The 26212-nt window shown below is 50.8% G+C and overlaps 1 protein-coding gene across 9 annotated transcripts; it reads right to left on the bottom strand.

Moving 5' to 3' along the window:
- Positions 1–1089: 1089 nt before the first annotated feature.
- Positions 1090–25950, bottom strand: Fbf1 (Fas binding factor 1). Of its 9 annotated transcripts, none has more exons than XM_076869335.2 (30): positions 25257–25949; positions 24535–24621; positions 23606–23633; positions 22516–22557; positions 19712–19805; positions 18836–18887; positions 18237–18287; positions 16460–16601; positions 15797–15874; positions 15188–15307; positions 14763–14898; positions 14501–14634; positions 13627–13729; positions 12296–12748; positions 11087–11188; positions 10670–10758; positions 10444–10502; positions 9478–9732; positions 9221–9321; positions 8873–9079; positions 7886–7993; positions 7662–7801; positions 7462–7580; positions 6903–7025; positions 6635–6820; positions 5325–5501; positions 5117–5254; positions 4912–5029; positions 3530–3648; positions 1091–2929 (listed from the first exon to the last, which is right to left on the bottom strand). In XM_076869335.2, exons 2-30 carry the CDS (start codon positions 24535–24537, stop codon positions 2846–2848), a joined length of 3561 nt encoding a protein of 1186 aa, XP_076725450.2. In that variant the 5' UTR covers positions 24538–24621; positions 25257–25949; the 3' UTR covers positions 1091–2845. The 9 variants fall into 9 exon arrangements, with proteins under 9 accessions (XP_076725453.2, XP_076725455.2, XP_076725450.2 ...); XM_076869336.2 differs by having other exon boundaries at positions 25268–25949; XM_076869334.2 differs by having other exon boundaries at positions 25291–25949.
- Positions 25951–26212: the final 262 nt, after the last annotated feature.

Raw genomic sequence — 26212 nt, 5'->3', positions numbered from 1 at the left:
GCCCTAGTGTCCACCCCACAGCCACAATGGGTTCTCTAAAATACAAATAAAACTCTTCAATGAATACTCATTTCCCTGAAGATAAAAAAGTTCAAATACTTTAAAAAGATATATAAAGCTGCTGGGTGTGGTGGCACATGCCTATGATACCAGCAACTCCAGAGGCTGAAGCAGGGGAATTGTAAATTTAAGACTAGCAATCCAGTAAGGCCCTAAGCAACTTAGAGACCCTGTCTCAAAAAAAAAAAAAAAGAAAAAAAGAAAAGGAAAGGATGTGGCTTAGTGGTTATGTGACGACTCTGGATTCAACCATATTACCAAAACAAGATAAAAAGCCATCACCTCTACCTGCTCCCTAGTTCTAAACTCTTGTTACTGTGTCCTGAAGGCCAGGGTCCTGGTTCGCCCTGCACCACACACCCTGTGTGCTACAATGTCTGTGGTCTGGGAGAAATCTTCCAGTTGACTACAGAAACATCAGCTGCCAGGTGCATACCTGTACTCCTATCTGCTCAGGAGGCTGAGACAGGAGAATTTTGAGTTCAAAGCCAGCCCCAGCAACGGCAAGGCAGGTGCTAAGCAACTCAGTGAGACTCTGTCTCTAAATAAAATACAAAATAGGGATGGGGGTGTGGCTCAGTGGTCAAGTGCCCCTGAATTCAATCCCCAGTACCAAAAAACAAAGCAAACCAAAACATAAACAACAGCTGTCCCCATAACTGCCCATGGATATACCCCACCTTGACTCCTCTTTGCCACATCTGGCTCAGACCTGGTTAGGAGTCTTGTGAGAACTGAATCCTAGGCTTTTACAAGCGATTGGCGGTGGACACCAACTAGGTAAGTGGAGGTAAATAAAGATCTTGTCCTTACAGTGCACTGTGTGGTATGCTTCTCTAGGGGGTGGCAGGAAGGATGTGGCTGAGAGTCTGGGGTTTGGGAATCTGCCTGAGCAGAACTCAAATCCAGGCTCTATTACTATTTGCTGTTACTTTGGGCAGGGTATGTCATCTCCCTGAGTCTCAGGTTCTTCATCTTTTTTCTTTTTCTTTTGAAACAGTGTTTTGCTAAGTTTCTGAGGCTGAACTGATCTTGTGATCCTCCACCTCAATTTCCCAAGTTGCTGGAATTATAGATGTGTGCCATTGCACCCAGGTAGTTTCTTCATTTTTTAAAAAAATATTTTTTTAGTTGTTGATGGACCTTTATTTTATTTGTTTCTATATGGTAGAATCAAACCCAGTGCCTCACACATGCTAGGCAGGCTCTCTACTACTGAGATACAACCTCAGTTCCAGTTTCCTCATTTTGAAGCAGGGATGGTAATACTACCCACTTGAGGTCTCTGTCCTGACAGACTGCAGGTGCTGGAGGGGAAGGACTTGGCCAGAGGAGCATGACAAGTTGGCTTTTTATAGGAATGTTTGACTGCTCTGTGAGGCTTGTTTTCCAACAAAGACAAGGGATACAAAACAAAAATGTTCTAAAAAGTAAGTACAAATCCTGATGGGGCTCAGCAAATTCTAAGAATTTAATCATTAAGAATATGACAGTTTATAGGCTGGGGTGAAGCTTGGTGATAGAGCACTTGCCTAGCATTTAAGAGGCCCTGGGTTTATCTCAGCTCCCCCTCCCCCAATTAAAAATGAAAAATACAATTACTTGGGAGGTTGAAGCGGGAGGATTACAAATTCAAGTTCAATTTTGGTAACTTAGTAAAGACTCTGTCTCAAAATAAAATAAACAAAAGGGCTGGGGATATAGCTCAGTGGCAGAGCACCCCTGAATTTAATCCTCAGTACCATAAGTAAGTGAGTAAGTAAGCAGAGCATAGTTTAATGTGTTCAAGACCAAAGCTACAAACTGTTGGCAAATAAATTAGGTCCCTCTGAAAGCTGTTCCAAAGAGCAGAGAGCTACAGATGGTGCCACTTCTCCCTGTGTTCTCCTCCTCCGCCCTCCTGCTTACTGGGATGGCTTCCTCTGGGATGCAAGGTGAGGAATAGCTCCTGCACAGAAGCAGCTTTAGCAACAACTGCAATTTTATTAGTCGAGTTGATTTGTCCTGGGTCTGCTGGGTACAATGAGTACCCCTCTAGCTGACCTCGGCACACGGCCTGTACGTACGTGGAGGCCAGGAAAGGCGCAGGTGGCAGTAGCAGTGCATGGGGACCCATAGGTCACCTTTCTCCCCTCCAGGGACAGAGGCTCTGGCTGTCTTCCTTCCCTGTCCATTTCCACACCCCCAACACCACCCACAGTTCCCTACTCCTGCTTCTGGTGAGGGCCTAATTGAGGAGGAAGAAGCTGGAGGCCAAAGTTCATGCTGAGCTGGTCAGCCACTTGGGCAGAGCTGAGAATGAGTGGGGGTGGAGTGGCTGGCTGAATCCCAGGAGCTCATTGAACCCTGAGAAGAATCTGGCACTGTGCCCTCCCTGCCCCCACCAGACCTCCCACTCACTTGCCCAGAAGGCCTTTGTCCATGTCCCCATTAGGGAGGGGACCTCTCAGGCAAAGAAGGTAGAAGGCTGTTCATGGTACCCCCCCCCCCCCCAAGAAAACCCCTGCCTCTGAAAAGGCCCAGGCACACAGACCCGAAGCGGCTGCCTATGGTTGAAGCTGGTGGAGCTTGCTGCCTCCTCAGACCCTCAGACTGGAGCCAGAAGTCTGTGATGAGACACCCTCATGAGGGCTCCTGGGGGCTGTTGCAAGTCAGAGCCCCAGAGGTGCAGGGCCTAGCAAAAGCATACAGGCAGGCTGTCCGGATGGAGGGCTCTGGCAGGGCCCGGCAGCGTGGCAGGGGGGAGTCCAGGGTGCAGATGCTCGCCGAGGGGCAGCAGTCCATGTTAAGTGGAATGGGACGTCATGTTGTAGGACGCATTCTTCAGGGCGTTCAAGAAGAACTGCTCATTCTCCAAGAAGTCCCGATCCTGCCAGGCAGATTCGGAAAAGAGTTCGCACTTCCATGCGCTGAGAGGGGGGCCAAACAGCCCTCATTTGGGGGCTCCCTCTCCCAATTATCGGCCGGCTCTGGGAGGCAGGGTGGGGGCATGAAAGAACCCAGGCGTAGAGTGAGGCAGACTTTGGTCTCAGTCCTGGGAGGCCACTTTTTAGCATTGGAACTGATTTCCCTCACATGACCTCTTGTCTCTGAGCCTCACTTTCCTGTTCTAATCTGGAGATAAGAATCTCTCCCATGTAAAGCTGAGTGTGGGTGAAGTTGCTGATCTACAAAAAGCCTGAGCGTCAAGCCCAGCACACAGGACATGCTCCCGGAGTGGCCACTGCATTCATAGGCTGTCGGGAGGTTTAACTGAGATGACATTTGCCAGCTGTTGCGTACAGAACCTGGCCTAGAGCAGAAGCCTCCAAGTTGCATGCCGAGTAGTCTGCCTTCTGAGTCTCCTCCAGGAGCTGGGGTCAGCGCTCCCCAGAGCTGTGACATGTTCCCTGATGCCTCTGCCCTGAGCTGGAGGGTCTCTGCATGTCACCACAGTGAACAAGAGGACCCAGGCCCAGTGGACACTCACCTGCTCGGCTGTGTGCTTCAGCAGCACCAACTTGGCAAGGAGCTTCGCAGGGCCCGGGCTGGCCAGCAGCTGGCTGCCCTGAAGGGTGGTGGGGGTGGGAGTCACGAGAGCTGAGAAGGCTGAGGAGGAAGTCAGGGCCAAAGTGTTGGAAGGAAAACAGGACTGCACGGCTGTACCGCAAGGCCTGCTCACGTGCTGCCCACTAGTGGGACTGGACCGACGTTCACATGGCTCCAACTCTCAAAAGCCTCTGAAAAACACTCATGTGTTCCTATCTGACAAATCTGCTTCTAAGAATTTATTCAAGGGAATCAGTCAGACAAAGGAGCTAAGATGTACAGAGAGGTTTCCAGGGAGGCACTGCTCATTCTAGTGACAAAAACCCTCAGTGTGGAACAGCCTCAGAATGGAAAGTGACACTGATCAAGAATGTTAAATCACCGACAGGAAGACACATTCCAGACGTGTATGGCTGAGTGTAAAAGCCAGCTTATAAAACATATTCCCAATTTTGTTTGAAAATATCCATCAGTCTGGAACGTCAGGAACCAAAATGTTCTAGTGGTTCCCCTGGACTGGAGACTCGGATTGAGTGTGATATTGTAAAAAGTCTCCCCCTCTATTTCTGACTTATTTCTCTAAAGTTAACATGCATTAATTGTTTAAAAAAATAAACAACAAGATGACTTTAAGACTCAGGCAGCACGGTGGCACACATTTGTAATCCTAGCATCTTGGGAGACTGAGGCAGGAGGATTGCAAGTTCGAGGCCAGCCTCAGCAGCTTAGTAAAACCCTGTCTCAAATCAAAACAAACAAAACCCCAGAAAAAAACCAGCACTAGGCACAGTGGTGTACACCCATAATCCCAATGATTTGAGAGTCTGAAGCAGGAGGATTCGAAGTTTGAGGTCAGCCTCAGCAAGTCAGCAAGACCCTCAGCATGGTGGTGCATGCCTGTAATCCCAGTTAACTCTGGAGGCTGAGGTAGGAGGATTATAGGTGTGAGGCCAGCCTCAGCAACTTAGTTAGACCTTCTTATTTTTTTTACTATGTATTTTTCAGTTATAGTTGGACACAATACCTTTATTTATGTATTTTTATGTGCTGCTGAGGATCAAACCCAGGGCCTCGCACATGCTACGTGAGCATTCTACCGCTGAGCCATAACCCCGGCCCACAAGACCTTATCTTAAAATAAAAAATAAAAAGGGCTGGAAATGTGGGTCAGTGGTTAAGCAACCCTGGGTTCAATCCCCAGTACAAAAAACAAAAACAAAAACCCATTGCTCCCTCACTTCAGCAGCTGGAGGTTAGCCAGCTCCTCCTCTGCCCCTGCCCTGGGCTAGCGGAGCCCCATCCCTTCCTCGTGGAGCCACTTACCACCCAGGCTGGAGGCTGCTGGGCCCTGGCCTGTTGAGAACAGCCCTGGGAGGCTGGAGGGCAGGTCTTGTCGAGCACGGTCCAGCTGTAGCCTCTGCTGTGCCAAGCTCAGGTGCTCCTGTCCCCAGCCCGAGACAGGAGAACTCAGTGGGGCGAGCAGGCGGCTGGGCATGCAGACAGGAGGAGGGGAAAGGGGGAGCCTTGCCTGATGTACATGCTGCTCCTGCTGCTGCAGCCGCTCCTGCTGCTGCCTAACGGCCTGCAGCCGGGCCTGTTGCTCAGACTGCAACTGCCGGGCCTCCTGCAGCGCTTGCTCACCCTCCTGGTACTTCTTAGAGGCCACCTGCAAGGAGGTTTCAGGGTCAGGGCCAGGGTCAGACGAGGTCCCAAACCCACACACCTTCCAGCCTCACCTGGCTCATGTGCTCCACCTCCTCAGCACGGCGCTGGAGACGCAGGCTGGTGGCTCTGACCCTTTCCTTCTCCTGCTGTAGCTCCCGTCGCTCCCGATCCACAGCCTCCCTCTCAGTTGCCAGCTGCTCCTCCTTGGCCCGGAGTTCGCTGGCCCTGACCCTTAGCTCTCCCTGTTCCTAGAGAAGGCAGAATCTTCGCTGCATCCACCTCTTAGGAGCTATAGCAAGCTGTGCAGCACCCGAGGGTCCCCTCTGCCTACCCTGCTTCTGGGGCTTCCAGGATGGACCAGAGAGGCATGAGGCCAAGCTGGGGTGCTCCCCAACAAGCTGTATAACTGCAGCAGGTTCACCTCTGAACCTTAGTTTCCTCATTTCGAGACTACTGAAGTCATAGGAGCTAATGAGAATCAAACCCAAGTCCTTCTGCCTGCTAGGCAAGCCCTAATACACATCCTCAGCCCTTTTTATTTATTTTTATTTTTTATTTTTTGGTACTGGGGGTTGAAAAGAGGTACTTTGTCACTGCATCACTGAGCCAGCTCTTTTTGTTTGCTTGCTTGTTTGTTTTTTGGGGGTAGTATCAGGGATTGAACTTAGGGACATTGGGCCACTGAGCCACATTCCCAGCCCTATTTTGTATTTTATTTAGTGACAGGGTCTCACCAAGTTTCTTGGCACCTCACTTTAGCTGAGGCTAGCTCTGAATTCCCGATCCTTCTGTCTCAGCCTCCTGAGTCACTGGGATTACAGGTGTGCACCAGCCCACCCTGCTCCTTTTTGTTTTTTAAGACATGGTCTAAGTTGCTTAGAACCTCACTAACTTGCTGAGGCTGCCCCTGAATTTGTGATCTTCCTGCCTTAGCATCCAGAATCATTGGTATTACAGGCATGCACACCATGTGTGGCCTTAGCTCTTTTTATTTTGAGAGGGTCTCAGGAAGTTGCCCAGGCTGGCCTTGAACTTGAAATCCTTCCACCTCAGCCTCCTGAGTAGCTGGGATTACAGTCCTACACCACCATGCCAGGTTCTAATGAGAATTAAATGAGGAAAAAAGTGTATAAAATGCCTCTGGGGACGCAAGGGAGTTACTGTGGTGACAATACTGGTTTAACCACTGCACTCTAAGTATGTCATCACTATGCTCTTATTTCATAAGCCCGAAGCTGACGCATCTAGGAGGAAGGCCACGCACGGCTACTCTGGAGACTGCCTCACTCACGCCTATGGCACTGGGACAGATGCTCTTGCCCAGAGGGCCGACCTCCCAGGGGTCTGTTAGGAGGAGGCTCACCTTCTCCAGCTACCCTACCTTGGCCAGGCTGATGAGGGTGCCCTCCCGCCGGGTGTCCACCTGCAGTGCTCGCTCGGCCTCACGCTCAGACCGCTCCTTACTCAGCTTCTGCTGCGTGAAGAACTCAGCCCACTCGGCTGCCAGGCGCTGCCTCTCCTCCCCACACTTCTGCATGACGGATTTCTGCTCCTCCAGCAAGGCGCTCTAGATTTGGGGGTGGGGGCGTGGTGAGCGTCTTGTCTGGGTGTAATGGTGGGTCAGCAGCTGAGCCTGTTGCTGGACTCACCTTGGCCCTCTCCAGCTCTTCCCTCTCTATGGCGATCTGCTGGGCCAAGACCTTCCTCTGCTCCTCCAGAGCACGCTGCATGGACTCTGCCTTGGACTGCTCTGCATTCACACGCCAGCGTTCCTGTTATGATTCAGCACAAAAGATAGAAAATGTCAGTCCTTTTTAAAGAACAGAGCTTGCTCTTGTATTTGAATGCACATTAGGCGTGCAAATGAATCTGTCACAGCTAAAGAGGTTAAGTGACATTGAGTGGGCAAGAGCATCTGTCCCAGTGCCACAGGTGTCATCTGACATGACAGATCTGGGTGACAGGAGGAAAGAAGCACAGTTGGTGGGGGAAGACGTGGAGGGGCCCCAGGGCCAGTGGCCAAGGAATTAAGTGATAGGTGGCCCAGCTCAGGTGGGCAGTGCTCAGGGCAGGGCAGGGCAGAGCTGGAAGACACAGGCAGGAAGGGTAGGAGGGACACTGAGAGGAGATCTGGGCCTGGGCGACTGCAGGACTCAGGAAGCAGGTCTGTGGGCCGACCTCCCAGGGCTCCGGTAGGAGGAGGCTCACCTTCTCCAGCAGCCGGCTCTGCTCACTTAGCCGGGCCTCCATCTTCCCGATGACCTCTTGCAGCCGAGCACGCTCCTCCTCCATGTCCTGCTGCTGCCGGCCCAGCCGCTCCTGCAGTGCTGGGTGGCCCACAGGGCGCTCACTGCCTGCCCTCCTTCCTCCTGAGGGGAGCCTGGGCTACTGAGGTGGGGGTAGAGTACCTCGCAGATGCTCATCCTGATGCCGGATTCCCAGCTCCCGCTCCTGCGAGGTGGTGAGGTGTGAGGCCTCCACGCGGGAGGAAAGCTCATTCAGGCTGCTGGAGAACTTCTCCATCTGTTCGATGATGCCATTCAGGGACCTGCAGGGTGATCCATCAGGGAATCTCAGCCTGCGGAGGCCCAAGCCCGCCCTTTGGGTGGGCAGTGCTGGGTGGGACACACACCGTGTGTGGGAGGTGGCACTGGTAACTGCATCGATCTCTCGGTCCTTCAGCAACTTCAGTCGCTGTAGCTGCTCCTCATGGTCCTTGCGCATTTCCAGGATGGATGCCCTGAGGAGAGGGTGGCAGAGGCAGTTGGCCCAGGGCCACTCTAGCAGAACCACATAGATGGGATGTGGGGAGAACACCCTGGCAGCTCTTCACGGAAGCAGCCGCCTCTGCGCAGTCCCTCTGCCTCCTCCTCCCTGAGACACTCAGTCTCCATGACTTTCCTTTTTCCTTTTCGTACCAGGGACTGAACCTAGGCATTTTTAACCTAGGTTCAGATGAGCCACATCCCTAAGCCCCTTTTAATTTAACTTATATTTTATTTAGAGACAGGGCCTTGCTAAGTTGCCAAGGCTGGCTTAGAACTTGCAGTTCTCCTGCCTCAGCCTCCTGAGCCACTGCGTCCGGCTTCCTGACTCGTCTATCTCATCTGTCCTGGTGCCTCAAGGCCATGTGCACCAAAAGAGTCCTCCTATTATTAAGCAAAGTCCACTTTTTCACAGAGTAAAAGCTGTGTGCCTAACCCCTGTGTCTGGTCCATAGGGCCAGTCTTAACAAGCCTGCTCAGGCACCTTTTCTTGGTTCATTCTCATCCAGAAAGGCAACCAGATCAACACACCAGCAATGATAAGCACAGCTTTCCCACGGTGGAGCTAGTCACTAGTCTCCATGGGAGAGGTGAGTGGAGTAACCTAGCTTGGCTGGGTCCTCTGGTGCTTGCTGCTGCTCTGCCCTGCCTCCTGGAAGGCTACACTCCTTTGGCTTTTGCCCCTCCTGCCTCAGCAGAAGAAGTGGCACCCTACTCAGGTGGGCCAATAGGCTGGTATGCTTAGCATTGGTCCTCACCTCAGTGGGCCAAAGGGAAGGACTCAAACCCCATGCAAAGGCTGCAGAGCCACAGCCTGGGGTCTCTCCATTATTGCCCTCATGTCTTGCCCTCACCGCTGTAGCTCCCGGAGCCGCTCCATCTCCTGGTCTTTTTCTTGTGCCGCTGCTGCCAAGCGGCGCTGGTGTTGGGCTGTGAGCTCAGCTCGGGCCTGCTCAGCCTCGTGGCAGTGAGAGAGATACTGAGCTGACAGCTCCTCATTCTCTCTCCGGAGCCGGTCCTCCCGTTGCTGGTATGATGTCTCTAGCATCTTGATGCGGCTTCTGCCAAGAGAATACCCACCAAAGGGGCTTTCTGAGCATATCAGCATGGTCTTGGGGTTCAGTGAAGAGATGCAAGCAGCGCTGGGGCAGGACATCAGCTTGGGAGACCAAGGCAGACCACGGGAAGGAGCTGCTAGGTACCTGTGTGCATTCTCAATGAGCTCCAGGTCTGCCTGGTGCCGCTGCTGTAAACTTTCCAGCAGCAGCTGGTGCTGGGTCCGCTCTAGTTCCAGCTTCCGTACCTAGGAGACAGTGGTAAGCCAGCATGCTGCCGGGCGAGAGCTCCTTTGGCATCTATGCCGCATACCACTTTGTGCCTGCAGTCCTCTTCCCCTCTGGCAAAGCCTCTAGCCCATTACCCCTGGACTCTCCCCCCACAGATGCCCAATGTCTCTTACCTGAACCTCCAGCTCTGCCAGCCGTGTGTGGCTCTGCAGCAGCTCTGCTTGGAGCTGGGCAGTGCCACTCTGAAGCTGTGCCTGGGCTGCCAGGAGCTGCTTCTGGTATCCCACACCTGGCAGCAGGCTCTGCTCCAGGGGCTCTGGGAACAGGGACTGCAGGGGAGGATGAGAGCTGTCCCATGTCAGAAGCTGAGCTTGGCTACCTACTGGCCCTCTGCTCACTGGACTTCCTGGCTTTCCCCTCATAGGTGGCTGCAGACAAGACAAGACCAGGACAAGGTCTTGGAGAGCCCCAGGCCCTGCCACTGAGCATTCAACAGCATCTCCCCATCCAGCTCTGGTCAGAAAAGTAAGTGTCCCTCTGTCCCCCAAAATGACATTCTCTCCTTGGCGTCTCTAGCTTCTGAGACAAGAATCAGTCTTAGCTATGACAGTGGCCCTTTCTGTTGGGCCAGAAACCCAGGTGGCCCACCTATGACACTGGCCCTTACTGTTGGACCAGCCACTAATCTGCTTTCTATAAGCCGCCCCTCACCTACTGTCTTCCAGGGGCACTATCCTGGGTGCCACACCTCCCAGGCCCAGGTGTCAGAGGTGACTGCCACACCTGGGCAACAGAGCTGGAGGTGTGGTGGGAGGATGGCAGGGATAGAGGAGGCTTTCTAGATGGATGCGGCCCTGCTTTCTGAATGCAGCATTCCTGGCCGTCCCAGCCTGGCTCCCTATCACCTGCAACTCCCTATCGATGCTGGCAGATTCACCCCAACACCACCTGGGCGTCCTGAGGCTAAAAGTTCAAGAGAGCACTGGTGAGGTGTGCCAGGGTATTCTGGCTGGTACCACGCTGGGCATATCTGACACTGCTTTCCCAGAAGGTTGTCACAACCAACTCCTGGAGTTGCCTTTGAACATGGATGAACTCCCCAGGCCTAAGACCTATACCTGTTTGTCCATGCTCCCTACCTTGACAGGTACAGAGAGCCCAGTGGGTTCCTGAGATTTGGGGAAACAAACCGCAGGCTCTGAAAAATAAACCGCAGAGAAATTATCAGGAGGCCCAGAGGAGCCCAGGGCTCTCTGCCTTGCTGTGTTCTGAGAGTCCCTTGTTACTTGGCTTCCAGAGCCTCAAAGGAGCTCCAGGCTCCTCTTCCTCACCCAGGACTAAAGCTCAAGTAAAGTAGAAACGAACCGGTGCCATAGGGGTCTCCAGAGGCTGTTCTTCTCTTTGGGTCACCTGCAGGGAGGGCCAAGGGAGAGTGGCTCCAACTCTCGGGGAACCTGCAGACACAGGGACAGGGCAAGGTAAACAGAGCTCTGTGCAGGACACAGGGAGAGAAGGGAAAGGGTGGCAGCAGGAGTCAAGGCGAACTTCAGATAAGTAACTTTTTACTAGGAGAGCAGGATCTGGCTGTGCTGGTGGCTGGTAAAGGAGATGGGGACACAGCCTGCTGCAGATCTGCCATGGGTGGGCCTGACAGAGACACTGAACACTACAGTCAGTGGCCACCTGGGGTCCCAGCACAGCCACCTGCCATCTGTCTATGGGGAAGGAGGCCTGGGCAGGCCCTACTGCCTCACTCCTTCCCAGCCCTGGCTGTGGACATACCCTGTGAGGAGGGGCCTGGCAGCTGGTACTTCTTGTTCTGTTGCTCCTGAGGTCCTTCCCACAGCTGCCTGATTAAGCCCCTGAGTGCTGATGACAGGTTGACTGAGGACAGCACATGTTAAAGGTGAAGGTGACAGAAGGCCCAGGTTAGGCTGGATGACCATGGCCGTGGATGAGCTCCCAGTGTGACACTTGTGGCACCCCTCTCCTCTTCCTGCTTCTCCTTGGCCTTCTGTTCCCACCCTCATCTTGGGGATTCTCCCAAGACTGAGCTCCGGGAATGTGTGGGCTGCCCTTCCCTTCCAGAACCACCTCCCCACCTTGGTGGCCATTAAGGCAGTGACTGTCCATGGCCTGACAATGGCACGTCACACACACCGCAGTTAAGTTCAAGTTCAAGCCTGTCTCAGTTCACTTAGCTCCATTCAGCCTTAAACCACAGCTCTGCCCAGTCACCCCCAGGACAGCTGCCTGTCAGCTACTTTCATGTTATTCGCACCCCTCTCTGGGCTTGCAGGGCAGCAAGGGTTTTTCCTATTTGGGTCACAGCCCTGCCCTTGGCTTCAGGTCAAAGTCAAAGTTGTCCCCATCATCACATTCAGCCCAGGGTGTGGTGATGTCCCTGTGACCTCACACGGTTCTCCAGAGCATCTCCCTGCTTCCTCTGGACTCAGCCCTGCCAGGCCCTTTCACCTTCCTACCCTCAGAGGTCACTCATACCCTGCCCCACCAGCTGGCTACTCTGTGGCTCCCTAGGAACTGTGTCTTGGCCACCACGTCTTCTCAGACATGCCCCAGAGCCGCGACCATCTCTACCCACATGCACTTCAGTCACTTCAGCTGGGCTGACAGAAACACCGACAGTCACACATGGGGCTTCCCTTCCCAGCCGAGAATGCTGTGGATAGGGTCCCTGCTCAGGAGCAGAGGACGGCAGAACCTGCCACCTCAAGGCAGGTCTTCTCCTGCCTGATCCAGTAAGTCCCTGCTGCCAAGGCAGGGCGTGCCTGTCCACAGCCCCGAGCCCTCTAGCATCCATGCCTGGGCAGATGAGCAGCCCTCTCTGCTGTGCCCAACAGGAAGAGAAGCAGAGCCGAGAGTGGCCCATACTGCTGACATTCCCACAGAGAATGTGGAGGTGAGATGGGAAAGCTGGCCCTGGAGACCCTGCCTGGGCCTTCTCACAGATACAGCAGCCCAGGCCCGTACCTGGCGGTTCCCACTGAGTTCGGACCCTTATAAGCCTCAGCATGCTCCTCTCTGGCCACACCCTGGGACTTCTTCCCAGACAAGACATGGCTCAGCCAATCCTTCTCCTCTCCCGCCTCAGACTCTCGCAGCTTGGAGGACTGGCTGGCTTGGGCAGATGGCCCTGTATTCTCTGCTGGTGGCTTTGACCCTGAGGAGGGCAGCCCAGATGGGGCAGAGTTTGGGTCTAGGGCTGAGTACTGGCTCACAGGTCCAGGTACAGAAGGTGTGGAGATTGCCAAGCCTCCCCGACAGGACTCTCGGGTGGGAGAGGGAGGCAGCAGGTCCAAGTCGTCATCCTTGAGGCCCAACCAGTCAGCTCCTCCCTTCCTAGGGGAGATTGGGCTGGAAGCTGCTGGGGGACTTTGTTTGGTTCCTGGTTCTCCCTTGGGGTCTGGGCCACCTTCTAAGACCCTGTTGCAAGACAGAAAGGATGGCATCAGGCAGGGGAGGCACCCTGTCCCAAAAGTCCCTTGCCAGTCTTTCCCTCTGTTGTCGGGAGCAGGGGAGGTGGGAGGGTGGACTATGAGGTCCACAGCAGGGAGTCAGAGATGCCCAGCAACTCTGCACAACCAACGTGAGGCCCAATGAGCAGGCCCCTGGATTAGCTCCAGGGCCAGGGCAGTGGCATGCTCTATGCTATTTAAGGATGTGGTTCTGGGTGACATGCTTGCCTAGCATTCATGAAACTCTAGGTTTGAATCCCAGAGTGGCAAAAAAAATAAAAATAAAAAGGAATATTCTGGGACTAAGGGGCTGGGGACAATGAAGCTCAGTAGTAGAGCATGCGCATAGATAGCATACATGAGGCCCTGAATTCCATTCCCAGCACCAAGCGGGGGAAAAAACATTCTGGATTGGGAAGAAAAATCCATGTGGAGTAGTTATGTAGCTGGAAAGAGAGGCTGACAAGGCCAGGGCAGCAGAGCTGATCGTGTTGAGCCTGGTGAAGGGCAGGACGAAATTCTCTGTACTGTTCTTACAACTTTTCTAGAAGTGTGAAATTACTTCAAAATACAGTTTAACATATATACTGACAGAAAACAAATTCAGACAATTCCATCACTGATTTAATCTTCCGTTAAAAATCAGGAGGCTGATGGTCAGGGCCAAATCCAGGATCGAGCTTGTCTCCACCCTTCTGCTTGAACTGCTGGGACCAGGCAGCCTTCTCTCCCTTCAGCACCCACAGAGCCTTGCACCCTGCCTCCCCCCACAGGGCTGTCAGGTAGGATGGGGAGAGCTGCAGGGATCTGCCTTTCCAGAGGCTGGCCTCCCCAGGCCCTGCTTACCTGACAGACTGTCGCCGAGACTGTGGACCCTCGGAGGAGCCCACCGTGGGCTGGTAGGCCCCAAAGATGAGGTCCTCATTGTCCCAGCTATCTTCTTCTTTGTCTGTAAAATAAGAGGACTGTGACCATGACCTAGAGCAGGGGAACTGGCAGCCCTACATGTAAGAGAAGCAGAGTGGGGTTGCTCGAGAGGAAGCCCTTCGGCCGCATGAGAACATCCGGGGACTGCGGAGACACATGGCCAAGCCCTGCCCACCTCCCTTAAGGTCAGGCCCAGAATGCTGTGTTTCACAAGAACAAATCTCAACAGATGGCTGGTGGGATGATGCTTTGAGAAACACTGGTCCTGAGAAATTTTTAAGACATGAGCTGCTGCCTATCAAGACGGTCGAGCCAAGTATGGTGGCATATGCCTGTAATCCCAGTGGCTCGGCAGGCTGAGGCAGGAGGATTGAGAGTACAAGCCAACCTCAGCAAAATCGAGGTGCTAAGCAACTTGGTGAGACCCTGTTTCCAAATAATATAAAAAATAGGGCTGGAATGTGGCTCAGTGGTTGAGTGCCCCTTGAGTTCAATCGCCGATACCCTAAAAAAAAAAAAAAGAAAGAAAGAAAAAAGAAAAAAGAAAGAAAAAAGAGGGTAGAGAAACCAACTTAAATAGTAATTCATAATCAGATAACATGTACATAAAGCAACAGGATGTTGGACAGGACGAGGGTAAGAGTTATCTCTTTACACTTCTGTCTCCGTTACAGACGTGTTGATCATGTGTATGTGTCATGACAACATGTCATGGTGCCAGTGTGGTTAGAGACCAGGTTTAGAGGTGCCTTCCCCTTCCCTCCTGCCCCATCCTGCCCCTTGGCTTCCTCACCCTGTGGTTTCTGATATTTTTTGTCTAGTTTGAACTCTCTGTGTTGTCCAGGACTCGGATGAGCTAGGAGTTTTGAGGCTGTGCTTCGACCCAGCAGTTCATCCAGCTTGGAGCGAGCAGGGCGGGGCCCTTCCCTGCAGGATGGGATGTGGGGAAGGAATTTGTGGCAAGGAGGCTCCCAGGGGGATCACACTGTCCCCTCTCTTGAGCTTTTCTTGAGGTGGCACCACAGCCAGGATCTTCCACCCATAATCATCCTTACTGGTCACCCATCTGTCTCTTCTCTCCCTTGGGGCTGTCTCCAAACCCCAGGGTAGCCATGATGTCGTCCCCATCATCAAACAGCAACTCCTTCTTTCGGATGGGAGTGTCCCCAGGAGTTAGAGGAATACAGGGACCTAGGAGACAGAACCAGGATCCAGGCCTCATAGACTTCTTGCTCTCTATCATGACTGATGGGCCAGGAGGCAGGTAACAGGTTTACCTGTCTGGTTGGCCTATAGGACCTGACTCCCCCACACTCCTAGGCCCATGCTTCCCCGTCCCTGCTTCTGGATACTGATAACCTTTTCTGGACTTGAGACCTGTGGTCCCACCCTGCTGAGATTCCACACCAGAAAGTTCAGTAAAATTGTCTGTTTTCAACAGATCTGCCCCCAGGATGAGGAACAAGCTCCTCCAACTCACCTTGCTCTCTGACTGGGATGGGACTTCTGTTGGAAGCTGTTTTACTCTCTGTCACAGGTGGCTTCTTGGCAATGTCTTCTTCCTCATCAGAGAGAAGTCCTGCCAATGGATCTTCCAAATCTCAGAGCCAAAAGGGAAAGCAGAAGTTAGACTACAGTGCTTTGTCTAAGAAAAACAGACCTGGGGCTGGGGCAGCTACCCCCAGAACACCAACAAGCTCTTTAGCACTGCAGGGTACAGCCCACTGCAGGAGGCTATGACACAGAGACAAAGCTTGCACAGGGGGCGGTGGGCAACTCTGACTCTACTAGCTAGCTGCAGGGGCTCCTGGAAATGTCCCAAAGGGATCAGAAGAGAAGTAGAGCACTGTGTAGATTTTCCTACACTTCAGAAAATCTACACTTTGATACCTGGTTTCCAAGTCCTTGCAAGTAAGTTCCCCAAATGCCCTGGCCAATACAACCCAGCTCACCCCTCCTCTAGGACTGGATCAGGATACCAGCTCTCTGCTCCTCCTCTTACACAGACTTGACCTCAGGCAAGCAGCAAGCATTACCCTGGCTACTCTCAAAACCGAGTGTCTAGGAGCAGAACTAGGGTTTCTGGTACCTCCAAAGGAAAGCTTCCTGTACTGATGCCCAAAGCTGCTAGGAGAGGTGGTTGGCTGCTTGGTGGCAACTGTGTCCCCTAAAGGAAGAAGAGAGAGAGAGAGAAATTGTGGGACTAGGTCTTTCCTGGCTGAGGTCCTCCTCCACACCTTGGACTAGCGACCCTGGGTGGGGGATACTTCATCCTAGGAAGCCTGAGCCCGTGGGCACAGGCACAGCCATGGAAGGGTCCATACCCATTCTCACCCAGGCTTCTGGCAGGGAAATGTGGTAAGAGGCCTGCTGTCAGCCCCTTGTCATGCATCACTCCAAACAGACAGGGAGCAGGGATGGGGAAGCAGGGACAGGCAGAAGCTACCGTGCAACTTTCCTTTTTAAAAAGAAATTATTATTCTCAAAGGTGCTGGGAATCAAACTTAGGACCTCGTGTGTCAGGCAAGTGCTCTACCACTGAGCTACACCCAGACCCCACTTTCCATTTTAACTGGAAAAGCTCCTTGAGGAGCTGCACATGTTGAACTTAGAGGAAATGGAACCACCCCCTACCCACCTAACACACACACACAGAGGCACAATTAGCCTTGGCCTCTCTGTCCCAAGCTGAAAAAACCCACAGGACATGTGCGTCCTTCTAAGCACCTCTGAAGTACTGTCCTCCACTCACCCTTCTCACCAGCTGCGAGCCTCCTGGCAGATCTGGGATTGCTAGGCAGCTCCTCTTTCCCAGAACCCTTGGTAGCTGTTTTGCCAGAGGCCGGATGAGACCTCTTCAAACCCAGGATATCTGCGTCCATGTCATCTAGATCCTAGACAATAGGACAGTGAGGCACAATGCCTGGGGAGATGCTGTGGTGTGTGCTCAGTGTCCCCTAAGGTCTGTGTGAAAGGCTTGGCCCCAGAGTGGTGATCTTAGAAGGTGGGGCCTTGTGCAAAGTCCATAAGTAATTGCGGACCTTGAAAGGGACTGTGGGACCGCCATTCTCTTTCTTTGCTCCAGTTCCAAATGTGACCATTTGCTCCCACACATGTTCCTGCCATGATATGCCACCATCTGGCACCCTCACCTCACCTCATTGGAGGCCAAACCAATCCCCATCTCCACCTCAAATTGGACACTGAGCTTCCAAAACTGTGAGCTAAATAATCCTCCTCTCTTTATAAGTGAGCTGTCTTGGGTACTTTGTTGCAGTAATGTAAAGTTGGTAGTCAGAATGGGAGGAGGGGTTCTAGCTAAGGAGGGGGCAGGCACCTGGGGACGAACTATGAGAGAACAGAGGAAAATAAAACCCTGTTGAGAAAAATAGTGAGTTTGGAAAGAAAACGGAACTGAAGGTGAGCAGAGTGGAGTCAGGGGCCAGGCTCATGGTCTGGGAAAAGGAGATTCAAAATATCGACCAAAAACAGAATCAGAGGACCTGAGGGTCATGCCTGGGACTATGGCCAGCTGGCCTGGGGGAGAAAGATTTCAGACTGAGGTTAAAGAAGCTGAATCTGGAGCCAAGAAGGGAATGGATGCCAATTCTTTCGAGCTCTACAGGGATGGAGCCAAGAGCTCGGCCTTCACCCAGAGACTGTGACAAAATGGGGTAAATGGCTGGGCCATGAAGCCTGGAGTCAGAGGGCAGGCTGCGGCTGGCTGTAGGTGAGGGACAACCAAGCCCCTGAGCACTGTGTGATCATATTCTTACACATGGTTCAGAATTTATGTCTTAAGATTCCAGTGTAAAAAGATCAGCTCTGGGCTGGATGTGATGAGAAGGGGATACTAGTTAGCAGGGACGTAGATAGAAAAGGTTAAGAGAAAAAGTTAAGGACAGGTCAAGAATAGGCTTTAGAGGGGACGTGATCTCCAGGTGAGTCTCCAGGTAGAGGCCGGCCCCATTTAATCAGAGGCCTGTGGTACAGACTTTCCAGTCTCCAGATAGCAGGAAAGCTCATTATAAGCAGGGGAGCAAAAGGGCAACAGTTCGGAGGAGAAGGTACTGGGAATGGAATTGACCAAAGTGTGTTACATACATGTATGAATCTGTAACAAAGAATCATACTATTATATGCAATTATAATGCATCAATAAAAATTAATTTAAAATAAGGGTAATAGCTCAGGGATACCTCTGTTGTTGCACTAGGAGAGGGTCAGAAACACAGGTGGAGCCAAGTGCAGTGGTGCACGTCTGTAATCCCAGCTGCTCAGGAGGCCGAGGCAGGAGGATCATGAGTTCAAAGCCAGCCTCAGCAACTTAGTGAGACCCTAAGCATTTCAGTGAGACCCTGTCTCTAAGTAAAATACAAAATAGGGCTGGGGATGTGGCTCAGTGGTTAAGTGCCCCTGGGTTCAATCCCCGGTACCAAAGGAGACATTAGACGGAGGACACAGCCATGGTATAAGGCAATAGTGCCCCATCCCAGCCCACCCCTGGGGCCTGGGAACTGTTTCCCTACCTTCATGGTCTGCAGCAAGGCCTGCGGGTCTGCCTCTGACACATAGGAAATCTAAGTCCACAGGAGGCAAGGATGCAGATGAGAGGCACATTAGTCAAGGCCCAGTAGCACTAAGGGATCTAGCCCCTGCTACCTTGCTTCTGTGGGAGTAGGTGGCTTAGCAAGGGTACAGCTTGGACAATAGGCATAAACAGAAGGGTCCCTTGCCCTCTACCCTTGGGGCTCAGCTGTAGTGAAGTTAAACTTGCCCAGCTGTGGAGCCCCGTAAAGTGCTGCCACTTTCTGTTCCTCCCAGTGGAGAGGTCACTTCCATCACAGGACCTGAGCTTTACTGCTTCCCAATTATGTGACCAGACCATGTGGAGCTTCTTACAGGAAGGGCAACATCCAGCTCCCACAGTTGCAAGAGGCCTGCCTTCTAGCTCACGGTTCTGGTTGGTCCATGCGGCAGCCCTTGGGCATTGTTTTGCTTTAAGAACAAAGTGACTTTGCCTGGATTTCTACATACTTCTGTGAGAGGCTCCTTGGCCACCATACCAATCTCACTGTTCTCAGGGATAAGCAGAGAGGCTAAGGACTGGGGCCTGGGCCAGGCTCACCTCAGCATCAGCTTCTACCAGGGTATCAAAAATATTGTCTTCCAGGAGGGACCTGCAAAGAGATGGCTGCAATCAGCACTAACCCCTCTCCCTGGTCAGGTTATTCTAAAAAATGAGAGTGAGAGCTTAGTGGTAGAGCATATGGTTGGCACATATGAGGCCCTCAGTTCAATCCCAGCACCACCACCAAAAAAAAAAAAAAAAAAAAAAGAGGGGCTTAGAGAACTTGGAGAGATTTCTCCAAGAGGACAAATATGCAAAAAGGAATTCATGAGCACCTAGTACAGTGATTTTCTTTCTTTCTTTCTTTCTTTCTTTTTTTTTTTTTTAAGTGATAGAGACCTTTTAAAACCAAACTGTTAGAAACAAAAGGAGGCTGGGGATGTAGCTCAGAGATACAGCACTTGCCTAGCATGTGTGAGGCACTGGATTTAATCCTCAGCACCACATCAAAATGAATAAAAGACCATCAATACCTATAACTAAAATATTAAAAAAAAAAAAAAAAAGGAAAGAGGAAGACAATTGCTGTAGCTAAAATGAAGGTAGAGGGTGGAGCACAACAAGGTTCCTCCCTTATTGCTCATCTGTCAGGAGAGTGAACACAACTTGAAAATCACTGATCTGGGCCAATCCCCTTATTTTGAGCATAAGAAAATTGAAGCTCAGACAGGTTCAGGAACTTCTCAATTAACAGATAAGGGACCAGAAGGCTTGGCTTCTGACTTCCAAGTCAGTTCTCCTTCACTCCTCTAGGGCCCTTCAATAACTGGAAGTTAAGGAAAGACGGTAGAAGTTCCCGACCTCAGCAGCAGGCATGCACCAGTGGGAAGTGGGCTGGATGGGCCACGATCCCCAGGCCACCCCAGTGCTCACCTTGCTCTGCTCTTTGAAGAAGGGAGCCCCTGAGGTGCACGTGTGGAGCCTCTGGCATGTGAAGCTAGTTCAACAGGCTTCTCAGGTAGTGCCACTGGAACAAGGGACAACAGAAAAGAAGTTGTTTGGTTACAGAGAACCGAGTTGAGATGAAAAGGATGTCAAGTGCCTGCATCCAGCTGTCTCCCTGACCTTCCCAAGGAAAGAAGGGCAGTTTGGAGGAAGGAAACTGGTGCCAGAGGCAGGTCTCAGTGCTTACCTTGGGGAAAGGAGTGGTACATTTCCAAGGAAGAAGTCAACCCTAGACATCAGTGTGTGTCACATGAAGAGCTCAACCCAAGCCAAGCCAACTGCACCCCAGGGTTGGCAGAGGGCACCTGACTTTGTGAGTTCTCCTTGCCAAGTGAGGGAGGCTAAGCCTCACTGTCCCCAGTGAACTTTGCCCGACCCAAAGCCCTGCTCCTCAGCACAGCAACACAGACACAAAGGGTAAGGGGCCAGTCTTCAAATATATCAGGAACTGCTACAACTCAACAAGGAAAAGCCAAAGAACCCAGCTGAAAATGGGCAAAGATCTGAACAGACACTTCTCCAGAAAAGGTAAACAAATAGCCAATAAACACCTGAAAAGATGCTTGCCATCATGAGTCACTGGTGACATGCATGTCAAGGCCACAGTGAGATACACACTCTACACTCCCAAGGATGCTTATGAGCAAAAGTGTGGGAAGCACTGGCAAGGACATGGGGAAACCAGAACCCCCTCACGCTGCTGCGGGGAAGACACAAAGACACAACTGCAACAGAAAGCAACTGGTGGTTTCTCAAAGAGCAAAACAGAGAGTTACCATAAGGCCCAGCAAGTCCACTCCCAGGTTACACTCGAAAGAACTGTAAGTACACACAAAAATCTGTCCACAGCTGTGCACAGCAGCATTATTCATAGTAGCCAAAAATGGAATAACCAATGTCTTTCACCTGATGAATGTGGTATACCTGCACTATGGACTATTCTCTGGCCATAAAAAGAAAAGAGAAGGAGTTTTGGTGGGAGGCTGAGGTAGAAGGATTCCAAATTTAATTGCCAGCCTGGGTAACATAGCGAGAACCTGTCTTAAAATAAAAACTTAAAGGGCTGGGGATGTGGCTCAAGTGGTAGTGCGCTTGCCTGGCATGCGCAAGGCACTGGGTTCGATCCTCAACACCACATAAAGATAAAATAAAGATGTTATGTCCACCTAAAACTAAAAAATAAATATTTTAAAAAAATAAATAAAAATAAAAACTTAAAAAGCTGAGAATGTTGGGCTAGGGATGTGGCTCAGTGGTAGAGTGTTCACCTAGCATGTGCAAGGCCCTGAGTTCAATCCTCAGCACCACATAAAAACAAAATAAAGATATTGTGTCCCGGGCTGGGGATATGGCTCAAGCGGTAGCGCGCTCAACTGGCATGCATGAGGCCCGGGTTCAATCCTCAGCACCACATACAAACAAAGATGTTGTGTCCGCCGATAACTAAAAAATAAAATATTAAAATTCTCTCTCTCTCTCTCTCTCTCTCTCCTCTCTGACTCTCTCTTTAAAAAAAAAAAAAAGATATTGTGTCCAACTACAACTAAAAAATATATTTAAAAAAAAAGTTGAGAATGTGGGCTGGGGTTGTAGCTCAGTGGTAGAGCACTTGCCTGGCATGTGTGAGGCACTGGGTTTGATCCTTAGCATCATATAAAAATAAACAAAATAAAAGTATTGTGTCCATTTACAACTAAAAAAAAAAAAAAAAGAACATTCAACCAGGTGTGGTGGTGCACACCTGTAATCCCAGTGGCTCTGGATGACAGGAGGATCTTGAGTTTAAAGCCAGCCTCAGAAAAGTGAGGCACTAAGCAACTCAGTGAGACCTTGTCTCGAAATAAAATACAAAATAGGGCCGGGGGGGGGTTGCGGATGTGGCTCAAGGGGTAGCGCGCTCGCCTGGCATGTGTGCAGCCCGGGTTCGATCCTCAGTGCCACGTACAAACAAAGATGTTGTGTCCGCCAATAAGTAAATATTAAAAATTAAAAAAAAAAATAGGGCTGGGAATGTGGCTCAGTGGTTAAGTGCCCCTAAGTTCAATTCCTGGTACTCAAAACAAACAAACAACAACAACAACAACAACAACAACAACAAAAAACTGGAGATGTAGCTCAGAGGTAGAGCATCCTTAGCAAACTGGAGGTCCCAGATTCAATCCCAGTACCTCAAAAAATAAAGAATAAGTAAATAAGAATGAGGTACTGATACATGCTGAAATGTGAATGAACTTTGATAACATCATGCTAAGTGAAAGAAGTCTGAGGCAAAGGCCAGATTCTGTATGGTTCCATTTTATATAAAACATTCAGAACAGGAAAATCTATAGAGACAGAGAAGAAATAAATGGTGGCCTAAGATTGGGGAAGGAGAGTGAGGACTGACTACTAATGGGCATAGAATTTATTTATAGGGTGATGAAATGTTCTGGAATTAGATAGTGGTGATGTTCTAATATGTTAAATGCCACTGAACTGTACACTTTTAAAGAGTAAATTTGAAGCTAGGTGCAGTGGTGCATGCTTGTAATTCCAGCAACTTTGGAGGCTGAGGATTGAAAGTCTGAGACCAGCCTTGGCAACTCTGTGAGACTCTGTCTTGAAAAAAAGGCAGAGGGTGGCTGAGGATATGGCTCAGTGGTAAAGTGCCCCTGGGTTCAATCCCATACCAGATTGAAAAAAAAAAAAAAAGTAAATTTTATGGTCTGGCCTGTGAATTAAAGGGCACTTACTATCATCTCCCAGGAGGTCACCAAGGACTTCATCGATGGAGTCTGGAACAGAAAAGGGCTAGCATGACTTAGGAAGGAAAGAAGAATAGTGTTCACAAACCTCGAGTCTTGGGACTCCCCCAAGACCCTGGTCTCTCAATGCTGGGTCATTCGTGGCTCTGCCTTTACTGGCCTTGGGGTATTTTCTAACCCTCTGGCAAAGACACCACACTTTGTTGAAATACCTCAAATACAAATTTAAAATAACTTTCTCGGGCTCGGGCTGGGGCTCAGTGGTAGCACACTTGCCTGGCATGTGTGAGGCACTGGGTTCGACCCTCAGCACCGCATATAAACAAACACATAAAATAAAGATGTATCAACAATAAGAAAAAAAAACTTCAATTAAAATAACTTTCTCAAAGGATGCTGGTGAAGCTTTTCAGTAGAACTTCCTTTCAATTTGCCTCCCCCACAACACACTGGCCAACATTCAGTGTCATGGACTCTGAAAAGTCCAGTATGAGTCTTTGGGAAAAGCATCCAAATTTCTAGGCACATGCAAGCTTTTTTCATGCCAATAGCTTCCTTGTACCTTTCCACCTGACACATCCCCCTCAGTGGTCTGGACACACCTTCCCTGGCCACTTCCTGAGTGAGCATGTGGGGGAAGCCCAGGTCAGAACACTGAATCAGTTCTCCCACTTGGCGAAAGTGCCTTTACCACACTTAACCCCAATCAGGTTGCCTGAATACAGGAGCCAATGAGAAGAATTTCTTCCAAAACCTCATTTCTTTTCTTCTTCTTTTTTTTTTTTTTTTTTTTTTTTTGGTGGTGTGGGAGATGGAACCAACACACAAGAAAAGTGCTTTACCACCAAGCTAACCCCCAGCCCCCAAAATCTCATTTCTTATTTATTTCTGAATTTCTCTTAAGAGCCCAAGAGGCAGAATACTGAGTCCCTAGGAGCACACAGGCTGCCTGTGGTCTTAAGGGAGAAACAAGACTCTCACCAAGAACATTTAAACAGACATGTCTACGTTGTGTTGGTACCAAAGGAAAAAAAAGAGACACACTGGCTTAAGAGTGATATTCCATCTCTCTACTGACCTTTCAGTCCCTTCTTGGTTTTGGATGCCTAAAAATGGGAAAAACAAACAAACAAACAAATACACACACATATTAACAAAATCAAATGGTGAACTTGTGTTAAAGCTAGAAAAGAAGAATAGTTTTGCTTTAGGAAGAAACACCAGTGACATTTTCAGACAGAATTTCCTTTATGTTTTCTTGTGTCTGACAATGGACTTATTCAGAACATAGCAAGACCCGCCACTAAGCAGCAGTGGCACCCATAAGTGGACAGAAATTTCTTCTTTTCCCTGATTTTCAAATACCACATGCAAACCCTCACAGCTGGGATACAATATGACTGGAAATGTTTCTTTCTATTCCATGAGCCTGAATCCTCAGTACTACTGATGGTTACTTAAAAAATGCTCCCAGCTGCTGAGTGTGGTGGTGCATGCCTATAATCCCAGAGACCTGGGAAACTGAGACAGGAGGATTACAAGTTTGATTCCAGCCTCAGCAACTTAGTGAGGCCCTAAGCAACTTGGCAAAACCTTGTCTCAAAATAAATAAATAGATAAGACAGGGGATATAGTCAGTGGTAAAGTGCCCCTGGGCTAAATCCCCAGTACCAAAAAAAAAAAAAAAGAGCTCCCAGTTGAGGTAAGGATGTAGCTCAGTGCTAGAGCTCTAATCTTGGGTATGTGAGGTCCTGGATTCAATTCCTAGAATCACAAAACAAAAATGCTTCCAGCTGTACATTCAGAAGCTCAGGAGAAAACCTGCTGTAGTTTAAGTCTGAGAACTTGATATCAATGCTTTTTCTTATCACTCTTCTCTGGGGATCACATCCTGGTCCTTGCCATGCATCTCCCAAAGCATTCCATACAGTCAAGATTTGGGGGGCCCAGAGTGGGTGAAGGGATGGCATTCGCATTCCTACACATCTTCCTATGCCTTTTGCTTACCATATCAGGGATCTTGGGGGCTGCTTGAAGGTCCTTCACAGCACTGTCCAGCTCATCTGAATTCTGCCCACATCAGATTCATCCTCCCTGATGAACAAAATTGAAGTGGTTGCTTAAAAACAACGCAGAATTAACAGAGCTTGACTCCTAGGGTTATCAAGGTTTCTTCCACTTTATTCGTTCAAGGGGACAAAACTACTTCCATACATTAAAATATTCTTATGGGAGGCTGGGAATGGTGCCTGTAATCCCAGCAATTTGGGAGACTGAGGCAAGAGGATTCCAAGTTTGAGGCCAGCCTCTGCAATTTAGAGAGGGCTTAAGCAACTTGGTGAGAACCTGAATCAAAATTAATTAAATAAATAGGGCCAGGGATGTGGTTCAGTGGTAAAGTGCCTCTGGGTTCAATCCCCAGTAACCACTCCAAACCCCCCAAAAATTTCCTTATGGGAAAGTGATTCAGATGAGAAGCAAAGTATTCTGGATAATACGTGTTCTGAATAATTGAACAAAGTGCAGTGGTCAGTGTCCTTACACTAAAAAAGGATGTGGAAAATGACAGGGACCCACTTCAGAAAGGTGGGTGTCTGGAAAAGTGGCCAACTCCCTTCCCAGACAACATTCAAGATTATTTTCTAGACAGCACTGGCACAAAGCGCAGGCTGTGTTCTCTGGTTACCCCTTGACTCGATTTTCACTGATGGTGGAAGATTTCCCCTCACCTCAGCTGTACCTGGAAGTCTTCCTCAGAATTACCTGTCTCCCTCCAGCTCCTCTTTACGGAAACCCACCTTCGCCACGCCAGGTTAGAAAGGAGTCAGAGGCGGTCATGTCTGTTTCCCGGGTGTTGGCCTGTCCTGGTTTTAGAATGTCACGTTTATATATAGGGGTTTGGGACAAAGGCCACTTGGAATGCTTGTGTTTCTGTTTCTTTGCAGTGGCAACTTCAGCGACCCACAGGTCCAAACGCGTTTTGCTCATAAGAGGGGCACCGGGAGACTTCTGTCCCAGCTTCCCAGGCGGCGGGAATTTTCTAGGAGAGGTTTGTAAAGGCCCAAGGGCTCCAGAGCAGCGTCGCGTCAACGCGTCTACTCGGCCAGGTCCACATCAGGCTTTTTTTTAAGCCCCGAGCCCACCCAAGCCAGAGCCCTTCTCAGGGTCCCTCGTCCGTGACACTGCGTGCTCAAAGCGTCGCCCCCGCGCGCCCAGCCCGTCCCGACCCGAGCACAGCCTGCAACCCCCAAGCCCCTGAAGTCCCTGTTACGCGCCGTCCGCTCGCAGGCCCGGCTGCGGGGACCTGGTCGGGCCAGAGCCGCTGATTACGGCCTCACTCAGCCCGCCCGACACAGCCAGGCCTCCCGCTCCCGGCCGCGCCGTCGCCGTGGGGCTTCAGGCAGCGCGAGGCATCCTGGGAGTTGTAGTCCGCGCCCGTTCACCCGAGGACGGAGGCGCCCAGAGTCACGCTTCCCAGCGTGCCCCGCGGCGAGCCCGTCCCGGGCTCCGCGCGTTGCTAGGCGCTGCCAGGCGCTGCCAGGACGCCACTTGGGGGAGGGACACGCCTGCTTTCGGCGCTGGGAGGCTGAGCATTCTTTGTCCTGCGCTCTGCAGAGTACTCACTAGTGGCGGGGTAGGGACCTGAGGAACGTGTTGACGGGTGAATCCTTAAGTAAATTTTGTA

Source organism: Callospermophilus lateralis, chromosome 11 (assembly GCF_048772815.1).
Source record: "Callospermophilus lateralis isolate mCalLat2 chromosome 11, mCalLat2.hap1, whole genome shotgun sequence".
NCBI lineage: Eukaryota > Metazoa > Chordata > Mammalia > Rodentia > Sciuridae > Callospermophilus > Callospermophilus lateralis.
Note: the sequence above shows the minus strand (reverse complement) of the source record. Positions and strands in the feature narration are given on the sequence as shown.

Excerpts from the sequence above, each read along its gene's own strand:
- Fbf1 (XM_076869333.2), bottom strand. Across the intron at positions 10,503-10,669 it reads TGGAGACCCCTATGGCACCG|AGCCTGCGGTTTGTTTCCCC; the intron begins GTTCGTTTCTAC and ends TTTATTTTTCAG. Across the intron at positions 5,502-6,634 it reads CCCTCATCAGCCTGGCCAAG|GAACAGGGAGAGCTAAGGGT; the intron begins GTAGGGTAGCTG and ends TGCCTTCTCTAG.